Source organism: Centroberyx affinis, unplaced genomic scaffold (assembly GCF_046629955.1).
Source record: "Centroberyx affinis isolate AG114_WGS23_722 - 3 ecotype Tasmania unplaced genomic scaffold, CSIRO-AGI_Caff_v1 ptg000018l_1, whole genome shotgun sequence".
NCBI classification, from domain to species: domain Eukaryota; kingdom Metazoa; phylum Chordata; class Actinopteri; order Beryciformes; family Berycidae; genus Centroberyx; species Centroberyx affinis.
In genome coordinates this window covers 281,265-293,936 of record NW_027278733.1, presented here as the reverse complement: position 1 = coordinate 293,936, position 12,672 = coordinate 281,265, and the positions used below count along the sequence as shown (strand labels likewise).

At 44.2% G+C, this 12,672-nt stretch overlaps 2 protein-coding genes across 2 annotated transcripts; one reads left to right on the top strand and one right to left on the bottom strand.

Moving 5' to 3' along the window:
• Positions 1–306: 306 nt before the first annotated feature.
• Positions 307–3,054, bottom strand: oxsm (3-oxoacyl-ACP synthase, mitochondrial). Its single transcript, XM_071538734.1, has 2 exons — positions 2,059–3,054; positions 307–1,596 (listed from the first exon to the last, which is right to left on the bottom strand). The coding sequence occupies exons 1-2, from the start codon at positions 3,048–3,050 to the stop codon at positions 1,194–1,196; spliced, it is 1,395 nt and encodes a 464-aa protein (XP_071394835.1). The 5' UTR covers positions 3,051–3,054; the 3' UTR covers positions 307–1,193.
• A 457-nt stretch (positions 3,055–3,511) lies between these two features.
• ngly1 (N-glycanase 1) lies at positions 3,512–12,558 on the top strand. The gene is made up of 12 exons (XM_071538092.1): positions 3,512–3,700; positions 4,471–4,585; positions 5,140–5,379; positions 5,621–5,783; positions 5,942–6,161; positions 7,055–7,176; positions 7,879–8,024; positions 8,488–8,598; positions 8,706–8,891; positions 9,538–9,723; positions 11,095–11,272; positions 11,742–12,558. Exons 1-12 carry the CDS (start codon positions 3,600–3,602, stop codon positions 11,915–11,917), a joined length of 1,944 nt encoding a protein of 647 aa, XP_071394193.1. The 5' UTR covers positions 3,512–3,599; the 3' UTR covers positions 11,918–12,558.
• Positions 12,559–12,672: the final 114 nt, after the last annotated feature.

The following is a 12,672-nucleotide window of genomic DNA, read 5'->3' as shown; positions in this document are numbered from 1 at the left end:
TTATTCTGCTGTTGCACTCATTGTAAGTCACTTTGGATGAGAGTGTCAGCTAAATGGCTAATGTAATGGAAATGTACAAGAGGACAACGTGCAGGACTCGCTGTGAGCCAGCGCCACCTGCTGTTGTCAAGTACCACACACACACACACACACACACACGTTTTATATACACAAGCTTAATGTAATGATGACAAAAAAATAAATAACCAGTGTTTCACATTGGTTAGAGCAGTGATGGTTGAGCAAGAGTAACCCTTTAAATTACAGGCCATTATTTACATAGTAATGACTGTAAATAACTAAGTAAGTAAGTAATATCCAAGTAAAATAGATGTAATAACTTATTATAGCATTACAATGACTGGTAACTACTGAGTAATACACAAGTAGACTTAGTATGGAGTACGTTTGAAACCTATGTGAATATTGCACATCGTCAGTACTGGTTTGTCTTTTCTAAAATATTAATAGAATATATAATGTATTACTTTATGTATTCTACATTAAAGGCAAATGAAAACCTAATGAAATGTTTCTGCACAGCTGTCGTCACTTTCTGTAATGAACGGAAGATAAATCAATGCAGACAGTGTGTTTCTTCCTTTTTGAACTAGTTTATCATTCGCCTGCAGCTCCTTTCTAAGTTTTCAAAAGTGTGGTAGTGGCACTTATCTAATACAATCAGATAAGTGCTGAATAAATGCTGAATAAAAGCACCATTTTAACTTATATATTACTCAGTAATTACCAGTCATTCTAATGCTAGAACTAGTTATTACATCTATTTTCCTTCAACATTAGTTATTTCCGTTCATTACTGTATAATTAACGGCCTGTAATTTAAAGGGTTATCCCAACATTAAAATGATCATTTTGAACATATTATGACAATGTAACTTTACAAAGGTATAGGGACTGTGTGTCAAATATATATCTATTTTCCTCTGATACTCAGTATCTTTAAATCTGACAATTTTCATGCCAGAAAACACTAATCACATTAGAATCAATTCAGGTTAAAGTCTTCCCATAGACAACCAGTGTAGTATTGATCAATTCTACAATAAATATGTAATCAAACAAACTGCATCATATCCATCATATCAGAGGTGGACAACACTGACTGGACCAGATCTGATTTCGTATAAAAAGTCAGTATCGGCCCCATATATCAGTCTTTTCAAGCGGTTTCATCAGACGCTGGCAAGACACAGCGAGGCGTTGGTGCCTCCAAATCCAAACGAGTTAGTGAGGGCCACCCGTCGGCCCCGAGTCTGCCAGGGCTGGGCCGCGCAGGGAACGTAATTCAGGTCGAACTCGGGATCGGTGCGGTCCAGGTTGAGGGTGGGGGGCAGGACTCCGTGGTAGCAGGCCAGGGCGGTGAAGGCCGCCTCCAGGGCTCCCGCCGCCCCCAGCAGGTGGCCCGTGGCTCCCTTGGTGGAGGAGACGGCCAGGCTGCGGGCGTGCTGGCCGAACAGCCTCTTGACGGCCGCGTTTTCCGCCGCGTCGCCCAAAGGCGTGGAGGTGGCGTGGGCGTTCACGTACGTCACGTCTGCCGGAGACACGCCGGCGTCTCTGAGCGCCGCCGCCATGCACCTGTGGAGACAGTGGTGAGACACAACAATGTGGAAAAAATGATAGGAAAGATCGGATTCAAACATGCATCTTGCGGTGATAACGTGTGAATTAGGGTTAGACTGATATATGGGGCTGATATTGGCCTTTTATTAAAAATCAGATATCAGTCAGTCAGTGTGGCTCACCTCTGATATGATGCAGTTTGATTGACTACATGTATATTGTAGAATTGATCAATACTTCACTGGTTCTTTATGGGAAGAACATTAACCTGAATTGTTTCTAATGAGACATTTTGATCAGATTCCACACATGGATGCATAAATACATCATCATTATTATGATCCTGGGTTTCAATGGAGAGTTTTAGTGCCCCGTGATGTTCTAAATGCTGAATACTTGTAACTTTTTTGGCATGAAAATGGTCATATTGGATCAAAAAAGACAGTTATTGGCCTTCAAAGCCCTAGAGTGAGTAACCTGAATGCTCCATCTCCATCAGCAGTGGGTGCAGTGATGTGGCTGGCGTCCCCCGAGAGTCCGTAGCCCAGAACCTCTGCGTAGATCCTGGCTCCCCGCCTCACCGCGTGCTCCATCTCCTCCAGCAGCACCACCGCCGCTCCCTCCCCCATCACAAAGCCCTCTCTCTCTGGGTGAAAGGGTCTGGATGCCAGCTCGGGGTCGTCGTTCCACTTGGTGGCCAGGGCCCGCGCCCTGGCGAAGCCGGCTATCGACAGAGGCCCCACGCAGGACTCTGTTCCCCCTGCAACCATGGCGACCGCATCACCGTGGGCAATGAACCTGGCGGCGTCGCCTAGGGCGTGGGCCCCCGTGGTGCAGGCTGTGGACACGGCGTGGTTGGGACCCTTCAGCTTGTGCTTTATGCTGATGTGCCCGGCGGCCATGTTGACGAGGATACGAGGCACGAAGAACGGACTGACTTTGTTGTAGCCCTTGTTTTGGAAGGCAGCAGCGGTGCGAGCGATCTCGTCCAGTGACACCATGCCCATGCCTACGGCCACACCTGTAGTGAGCTGCTCCTCTGGGGTTTTGGGGTACCACCCAGAGTCCTCCAGGGCCAGCTGAGCAGCTCCCAGGGCCATCACCGTGGCTGGTGACATGCTGCTGATCTCCCCACGAGAGGCGAACCTCTCCTCCTTAAACTGACCCTCCTCATCCCCTCTGGGCACCACTGCCGCCACCTTACAGGGAACAGTCTTGTATTCTTCAGAGTCCAGAGCAATAATCCCACTTTGGCCCCTGATCAGACGGTCCCAGGGCAGAGCAGTGCCTGTGCCCAGGGGACACACAAGACCTATGCCAGTTATCACTACCCTCCTCCCAGGCTGTCCAGAGCTGTGGTGTCTGGAGTCCTGGTTTGGACAAACACAAGCACTCTTCTTAAGAAGCGCTCTGATGTTCTGGCGTCTCAGCAGGAGTTTAGTCCAGCGTGATAATGATAAAGAGGACATGCTGACGCCTCTGTCAAGTTTGAGCTAGCTAGCTTGTAGCTGTAGCCACTTCTCTCCTCTCAATGACGAAGGGATACGTTTACAAGGCAACACTGAAAAATATTCCACATAAAACTGACTTTGAGTTTGTAACTTACCCAAGAGAATAACTACTATAGAATTAGCTGTCAACGGTGAACGTACTCAATTCACACAAGCAGAAACTATTTCACATGCATCCCAACCCAACCACTGGCCACTGCTAAGAGTATCTAACGTTAGGTAGTATTTGTGAACGCCTGTTTTGTTTTAACTTCTTAAGCAACCTAAAGTAAATTGAGCTGCTACCACAACAAGAAAACAGACAGTAATTGAATGGTTTACGAAGCCAGATTTTTAGTAAAACACAATTACACAGCGACAATATTTTTGAGAGCTACAAACAATTATTCAGGCTTTATTGGGTCATCTATATGCCGGACCCACAGCTTAGTTAGTAGCCAGTAGCTTTAGCTAACCGTACTCAGCATCAAAACGTGAAAGGACTATTGAGTTTGTGTTAGAAAAACCATGGCTGCATCGCCGGGGGTCTCAACATTGTGTGAGAATTCAAATGAAGTCTTCTTAGACGTCGCCAAGCTGTTACTTACATACGCCGACAACATTTTAAGGTAATGTTACAGTACTGAACGCAGCAGCGGTGAGTCAGTTGAGATGTTGAGCAATGCAATGCAATGTTGAGACTACATTAAATACAAAGACAGTAGTAACTTATTTACAGTCAGTTACTTTAGCTCCGATGCTCCGTGCTGTTCTTTCTTGAGTGCAGAGAACGTCATGCCAAACTCAATTCAATAGTCTGGCAATTTAATGTGGCCTTGCCAATGAGTACACACATACCCGGAAGATCCTGATCTAAAATCAACCTTGAGGGTGTTCTGGTAAATTCGGCATACAAGTGTTCCACTAAGCGACACCTTAAAACTGGGAATTGGTTCACACCGCTTGCTACCGCCGAACTGTCACAGGACACATGTATGGGTCAAAAAGAAACTATAAAAGCCCGCACAGTCCGGTGACAGGGCTAGCTACCGCCCTCCACGGCGTGTATTGGTGGAAAAAGATTGTGGGAAGAGGCGAACCAATTCTAAAACTTGAAACGTTAATGAAGTAAGTGCTGCTTAATGTATAGCGTGTCCGCCGAATTGAAGAGTGGCTTCTAACGATTCATAAACGGTCTTAAGTCATGTCCTATCTGGTATGCACGTTTGCCGAGAGCGAGGCAGATTGTTCAATGCGGTTTCGCTTTAGGTCTGTGCGAGACGAGACAGAACGGCGCATACCGGGGATAGCTGTAGTTTAAGGACAGTCGTTGCCATCATCAGTTCCTCTTACTTTAAGAATGTATCACGCGGCCTCATATGATGTTCTATCTCAACAGGTATCCAAATGAGGAAAAGTACAGATCTATCCGTATAGGAAATCCTACATTCTCCACCAAACTGCTGCCCATCAAAGGTGCAGTGGAATGCCTCTTCGAGATGGGGTTTGAGGAGGTACTGTAGCTACACTTTACATCTCACATGAGACAGAAAGTAGTGTGTTCACATCCAGAGTGATTTAATTTCAGTTCCAGGGTAAAGAAGAAGTCCATATCAAAAGGGAATGCGCATCCTCATAATGCTGCAGTTCATAGTTTTACTTCATATGTTGTTTATACATTGGAATTGTCAGTTTGTTATGTTTATATACCCCTATTTGCTATTTTCTTATTTATGTTCCGCCTTTCTTTTACTACATCATGTTTTTCCAATAATTGTGATACCTTGGTATAAGTACCATTAAACAAATGAGACCATGGTTGAGAGATTGGTAGTGGAATTAACTCATGTCCAGGGTCTCATCTCAGTGGTATTGTTAGTGCCATAAACCATCTGCCCGCTTCCTGCTTTGTGCCGTAAAGCAATCCAGCAGATTTCCCGCCAAATCCGACCCGGTGGCACACAGTGTAAAATACAGCGAAGAGGTCGGTAGAGGCTGCCGATCTTCTCAGTGACGGTCTCATTTGTTTACAAAGTCATCAATGCAACATCAATGCACCTCTTCTCAGGCGGAAACCCACCTGGTGTTCCCCAAGTCCGCATCAGTGGAGCAGCTGAAGCTCGTCAGGGAATCCATCGCAGCAGAGCGGGACCAGAGGCTCCATGGAGGGCCGCTCGTCCAGCCTCCTCAGACAGCCACAGCCACCGCCACCGCCACCGCCACCGCCACCGCCTCAGCTTCAGCACAGGAAAGCCCTGCTACCTCCAGCCAGCCAGCGACACCAGCTCCACCACCAGCCTCATCCTTGGTAAAGCTGTTATCACTGATTTGGATGGGAGAGACTGTGTATTAACCAGTATTTTATTATTCACCCTACAGTGAGGTCATAGTTTAACCACCTTCTTATTTACCACTACATCACTGCATAATATCTGCATCTATCTGCCATTTTACATGCAGATCTAGTGTATTGTTGCGCTGCCACTTCTCTTTATTTCTCTTGGCTCTCTTATATTAAAGTTTGGATGATTTCCCCTTGTGTCTGTCAGGAACACAGCATGAGCTTCTTTGTGACGCTCCAGTCCAACTTCCAGCACGTGATGCTGTATGAAAACCCCGAGCTGCAGCAGAAGGCCAGGCTCCACATCCCTCACCAGGACCTGTCCTCTGCTGCCGAACACAAGCTACAGCAGGCCAAGGAGGCTGACCCAGGTACAGCCACATTCCACCATTCATTCATAAGGATCAAGTAAAATATCTTCATTGCATTAGTTGCATTGTTCTCTGGAGCAGTGTCTCAGTGGAGTTAACTCATGTCCAGGGTATTCATGGTCTGAAGCGGTGGCATGATTTTGCTTTGCTGTTTTTAGAAAGCAAACTTGGAAAGGACGACTTCCTGGTGCTGGAGCTGCTCCGCTGGTTCAAACAGGACTTCTTCTCCTGGGTGAACAGTCTGCCCTGCAGCCGCTGCGGAGGCAAGACCCAGAACGCCGGCTCTGTGAGCCCCACCACCGACGACCTCCGCTGGGGAGCCCAGCGAGTGGAGAACCACTACTGTCAGACCTGCAAGCTCTCCACCAGATTCCCAAGGTGTGTGCGTGTGTGCACTTCTGTCCTTATGAGAACCAGTCTGCGTTTTAGACTGTCAGAGTGAAGACATTTTTGCCGGTCCTTAGGATTTTAGGATGAGGATTTGGGGTTAAGATTAGAATTAAGTTTCGGTTTAGGTTAGGGTTGAGGTTAGCCATGGAACGAATGTAGTCAATGGAAGGTCCTCCAATGGAAGTATAGTAAGTAGAGATGGGACGACATATCGAAATTCAATGTATCGCAATACAAAGATGTGACGATACGTATCATGGGGCAGAAAAATTAATTGCGATATTAGCTCCATTACCTAAATTATATTATTTTCACTTTGTAATGACTGTTTAAATTGTTGTCGTTTATATTCTAGCAAGCCAATGCAATTGCTAGAAATGTTTGTGGCTCAGAATAAACATAAATCTGCACAGTCAGACTTTGTTGTCTTTGAGCTTATATTATTACATCGTATCGTGGTTGTATTGAATCGCGTATCGAATCCTTTCGTGAGATAAGCATATCGTCTCATCCCTAATAATAAGACAAACATATGTGTGCACATGCTTACGACAAGTTTGAATATGGATACCACATAGAGAGTTGAGGCAAAGTGGGGTAAAAACACACTAGTGATATACACTTCTTTTCCCTGCTTCTACATTCCCTTCCAGCAATGCATTTTTAAATCGCTGATGAAAAACACCTGAACATCTATTTTGTATTTTTGTTAGCCTGTCAGAGTGTTAGCTAGCCTAGGTTTACTTTTTTAATTTGGCTCTCGTCGCTGTCAACAAACTCTACAAACAGTCTGGTACCTGGGGAAAAAGAGATTACTCCCTCAACAATGGATATGAGGAGTGCTATTTTGTGTTCATGTGTTGTTTCCATTCTCTCTTCAGGTACAACAACCCAGAGAAACTGCTGGAAACCAGGAGGGGGCGCTGTGGGGAGTGGGCCAACTGTTTCACCCTGTGCTGCCGAGCCCTCGGCCTCGACGCCAGGTACATCTGGGACAGCACAGGTACGGACACGCAAGACATTCATTGCTAATTTGGTTGCCTGTGCTGAATAAATAGGAAAAGCAGTATCTTATCATCAAAACCTCATTTGGACAAATTCAGAGCATGTTGTCTTATCTTAAAAGTATCTAGGGTTAGACCTATATATTATTTTGCTGCTACATTGGACTGATATCGGCCTTTTTATTAAAAATAAAATATCAGTTCGTCAATGTCATCCAGCTCTGATATGGCTCAGATATCTGATCCTCCCTGACCACAGCTAGTGAATATGATTATTATGATGATGATGATTATTGTTATTATGTCAGATGTCTGACCAGAGAAATCTTTCCAGTGTGGTGTGGCAGGGTTTTCCTGCCTGCTAAGCCACCTAAAACAATTTCATTAGTCTGGGTTTCAATAGAGTTTTAGTGTCCCATGATGGTATTGATACTGTTTTAGAGGCTGATAAGATTAAAAGTTTGGGGGAAAACACTTTAATATTTGTAATTATTTTAAATTTTGGCATGAAAATGGTGAAATTTGAAGATATTGACTAGTGGCACAAGATATCAGCTGTTGACAGCTTCAATCCAAACATATCAGTATCGGCCTTCAAACATCCATATGGATCATATTCAGTCTAACCTCAACAGTATCATCTAGTGTATGAAGAGTGCATCAAAGGCTGTGTGAAAGTGGAATCCTGCTCTCTGTTCCAGACCACGTGTGGACGGAGGTTTACTCGGTCTCCCAGCGCCGCTGGCTACACTGTGACTCGTGTGAGAATGCCTGTGATAAGCCTCTGCTGTACGAGGTTGGCTGGGGGAAGAAACTGGCCTATGTTCTGGCTTTCTCCAAGGACCAGGTGAGGGAAGGGCACACTGCTGCCCTGCATTAGGTGGATAAGTACAGATTTCACCAGAGAATGTTGTGCAGCGGTTAAACAGTTAAGATGTTGTCCCTCATGAATGTTGTGCAACAATTCAAATACATTTTGTAGGGCCATTGACATTGATGGATAGTTTTTTTTCTCTTTGGCATTTGGGGCGGGTGTGGGAGATATGACTGGTTATTAACATTTTTAAGACAGCGGTGAGACTTCCCCAAGTATTCATCAAAATCCCTATCAGTGGTGTCTGGTGTCACATGCATCTGCCGATTTGATCATGAGGGACAATCAAAATTTAGATAGATAATAGATATGTATTCACAAAAAACAGCTGTAAGCTAGTAAGCACTCAGTCTGTTTAGGCATGAGTTTCCTTCCAGGGTCAGACAGACAGACGGTGCGCTACAGCTCAAACCCTGCTTGTGTTTCCACGCCGCAGGTGGTGGATGTGACCTGGAGGTATTCCTGCAAACATCCGGACGTCCTGACGAGACGCACCACAGTCCAAGAGGCCTGGCTGCTGCGCACCATCAACAGGCTCAATGCCGCGGTACGTCTTAGCCTTTTCACCCCCCACCCCCCACCCCGCAAATAAGAGCAGTGTGTGTGGTGAGGATGATGTAAACATGCTCTCCTCTGACTCTTGCCGCGCTGAAGAGGCAGCAGTCGCTGAGCCCGGACAGGAAGAAGGAGCTGACGGAGAGGCTGCTCGTCGAGCTGGTGGAGTTCATTTCCCCCAAGAAGCCGAAAGCAGGGGAGCTGGGCGGACGCAACTCTGGATCCCTGGCTTGGAGGCGAGCGAGGGGGGAGACGGGGGGCGCTGACGCAGGGACGTCCCCACAGGTACAGAATACCACCTATGGAGCTACGGTGGAGCTTCCTTCTCTCTGTTGCATGGCTTTACTATTATACTCCATTGGATCCTTTTTTTTAGCTGTGGCTACACATGCTACGTTTTCTACCACCAATATAGAAATTACACAAGAGCATTCAAATCCATTTATGTTATGTTTTGCTGTGCTGTGCATCAGCTCTAGGCATTATGCATAAGGCTGGTACTGATATTTTTCTATTTTGTGCCAATATTCAAAATCTTAAAATTGGACCATTTTCATGCGGAAAAAATTCCAAATATTCAGTGTTTTCCCCCATAATGATATTCTTGTCAGGGTGGAAAAGCCTGTGAAACAATATTTAGACCATCATGGGACACTAAAACTCTCCATTGAAAGGCATAATTATGATGATGGCAATAAAACCTATTCATGCTTGGAATCCGATCAAAATGTTGCATCAGAATCAATTCAGGTTCTGTTTTTCCCATAGACAACCAGTGTAGTGTTGATCAATTCTACCGTATATATGTGATCAATCAAACTGCATCATATCCATCATGTCAGAGGTGACAGTAACATATCTGGTTTTTAATAAAGAAGCCCAGTATCGGTCTACTGAAGGAGCATGTATCTTTTTTCTGTTTTGTTCCCAGGTTGCAGGTTACGTGTTCATTCCTACTGAGAAGGAGAAGAGCGAGCGGTTACTCCATGTGCGGTACAGCGCCAGCAAGGACCAGTACTGTCGGGTGTCCAACTGCTGCGAGGCCGTCCAGGGCTGGGACCAGTGTGTGTGGAGCAAGGACTCCGTCTTCAGGAAGGTGGAGAACGACTGGCACATGGTTCGTTTACTACATCCCATATTATTCAATTTTCATGATGAAGGAGGTCGTGTTTTCGCTCCTGTCTCCTTGTCTTCCTGTTAGTATTACATTAGTAATTGTAATAATATAGCTCTGAATTACTTATAAAGTAAATAAGAAATAAAGTAAATGAAATAGACGTGGATTTGTCGCAAAAAAATAACATGGATTGGAATTGCGCTATTTTCATTGGACTGTTTTGACAACTATGAAATTATCATAAAAAGGAAAACTTGATTAAACCAACCCAATATATGATACAAAGTTGATATAAAATGAAAGAGTAACCCCTCAATTTTGCCATTCATTTAAATTGGGTTAGGCTGATTTTTCTTTTTTATTGATGTTTTAATGCATTCAGCCAGTCTCCCCTATAAGGCTCTGAAACAAACATGCTGAAAATATTAAGAAAATGCGTGTACCTCAGTCTGATACGATGCAGTGCAGGTGTCTTCGTCTTCCTCGGCAGCGCTAACATACGCTGCAACTGTGTCGACAGCTGGCTGCTGACATGCCATGTCAACAGGAAGTGATGACAGAGGGAAGTGCCTCGCAGAGCTGTTGCAGTTTATAGCCCCGTGTCGCCTCAGGTCCCCCGCCTGTCACTGGCCCTTCGTGACGCTTCACTAACACTGCTGACCGACTGTCACTCAAAACCAAGGGGGAGAGTTTAGGGGCCGTAATGGGACGGGGGGTGAGGGTGCGTTCCAGACGTGACCGAATGTCTGACTTCCTGGTAGTCCAATTTTTGAAACTGCAGTAACTTTAAATGTGATCTCAAATTGTATTCATTAAACATCGATACAAATAGAGGGAAATTTGAATTCTTATATTTAGGCATGGGACAATATGCTTACCTCACGATATGATTTGATATGCAATATGGGCTTCACGATTCGATACAATACAACCATGATACATACAATTCAAAGACGACAAAGTATAACAGAATTATGTTTATTTCTGAGCCACACATCTTCTTAGCATTGGCTTGCTAGAATGTAAACAACAATTTAAAAATGTCATTACAAAGTGACAATAATATAATTTGGATGGAGAGCTTGATGGTCAAGCGTCTCATTTGTGATTACTACAGCAGAATAAAATGGAGCTAATATCAGGATGAATTTTTCTGCCCCATGATGGGTATCGTCACATTTTTGTATTGCGATATATTGAATTTCGATATATTGTCCCATCCCTACTTATAATAGAATATATTAATATTCTCTTTATAGTCAAAATTAGTCAGTAATTACAAAGTAGTCAAAGACACTGTACCAAAATACAGCTTTAATCCCAACTATAAGCAAACTAAGCATGATGAAGTGTATTTGTTGGTGTGTTCAGGTGTACATAGCTCGGACAGAAGGCTCCTCTTCAGGAAGAATCAGCTGGAAGTTTGACTTTGCTCCAGCGGGAATGAAGATGAAGGCCGTCTCTGTCATGGCCCAGAGCCAGACCTTTCAGTCTGGGACAGTCTGCTGGCGCTTGCGGTCGGGCCAGAAAACGACAGAGTTCCCTGGAGGTACGATTACGTAACAGTGTGAGAGATTGTGATCAAAATACTACTGTGTAAATGTGAACAACGCTATAACATTCTTCGACTGTCAGGAGAAGCTATGGAATTGCATAACGTTATTACTTATGCTAAGATTAGATTAAACTTTAATGATCCCTGCGGCGCATTGGGCTGTTGCAGCAGCAAAATAGTAGGAAAAGAATACAGAAAAGAAAATATAATATTAATAAGAATATAGCAAATGGGGGTGTATTAAACACAACTGATAGTTCCAACATGTGTAAAATATGTTTTATGTAGAAATTGTATGAATGATGCAAAATGCAGTAGAACAGAGACAAAAAAGGGATTATTAGAATATTGCTTGATTGCTGACTCATTCTTATAAATGACAAATTCCTAATTAGAAAATATTTCAAAATGGACAACCATTATTTGTACGTTGTGTGATTCTCTCCCCTATTCGAACCCTCAGATGGGAGGATGCAGCCGTTCCCGAGTCTTTCCGGCTCCTCGGAGTTCGTCATCGAGGCAGAACTCGGCAGCGGGGACGGCGAGTCGTCATGGCAACACTCTCAGCTGTTCAGGCAGAGTTTGAAGGAGACGGAGGAATCCTCGTTTGAAATCCTCGTCGACCTAGAAGATGCTTGACGGTTGTTTTAGTCATCAAGAGTAGGCCGGGTAATTCTCTCTCACCGTCGAGTGCTCTGAAGGTCAGGGCTAATTGGGCGGACGATCGCTTCGGCTCTGCGTTTGGTGTATGATAAAGAACTCAGTGCAATAATTAAGTTTGTTTCAGTTCTTCTGGAATTGTAATTACCAGTGGTAAATGATGCATGGCCTAATGGTAGGTGAATGCAGATCTGTATTTTGTACCCGAGACGTTGTTGTCTGTGTTCTCATACATTTTCCAAAACTTTGATTTGACTAGGGGCCAAATGATCTGAAAGCACAATGTATGAGACATGCAATATAAATGATATCTGTAAAGAGTGTAACCTACATAAAGCCATAGAGTTCTTGTGAGAGCGTCCATATTTGTGAAGCATGAAGACGTTTTATTTTCCACACAGGGAACCAGGGCTGATACCCAGGCCAGCTCAGATTGTAGCTGCCCTCTTGTTACTAATGAGGTGAGGAAAACTGTATTTAACTGTATTAACTGTTATTTAATACAGCACTACGGTATAGCAGTTGCCACACCTTGCCATACCCAGTTGACACTCATGTGTTTAATTATAAATAGATGAAATTAATGTTGGTGTGATGGAAAGGTTGAATGTTAATAAAGATGTGGTATAATAAACATATTTTTCTGCAGTTGTTTTGTGGTTGATAACAATTTAAACCCATGGCCACATAATGCAGCACATTATACAGTGTCTGTCTCTGTTGAGTCTTCTGTG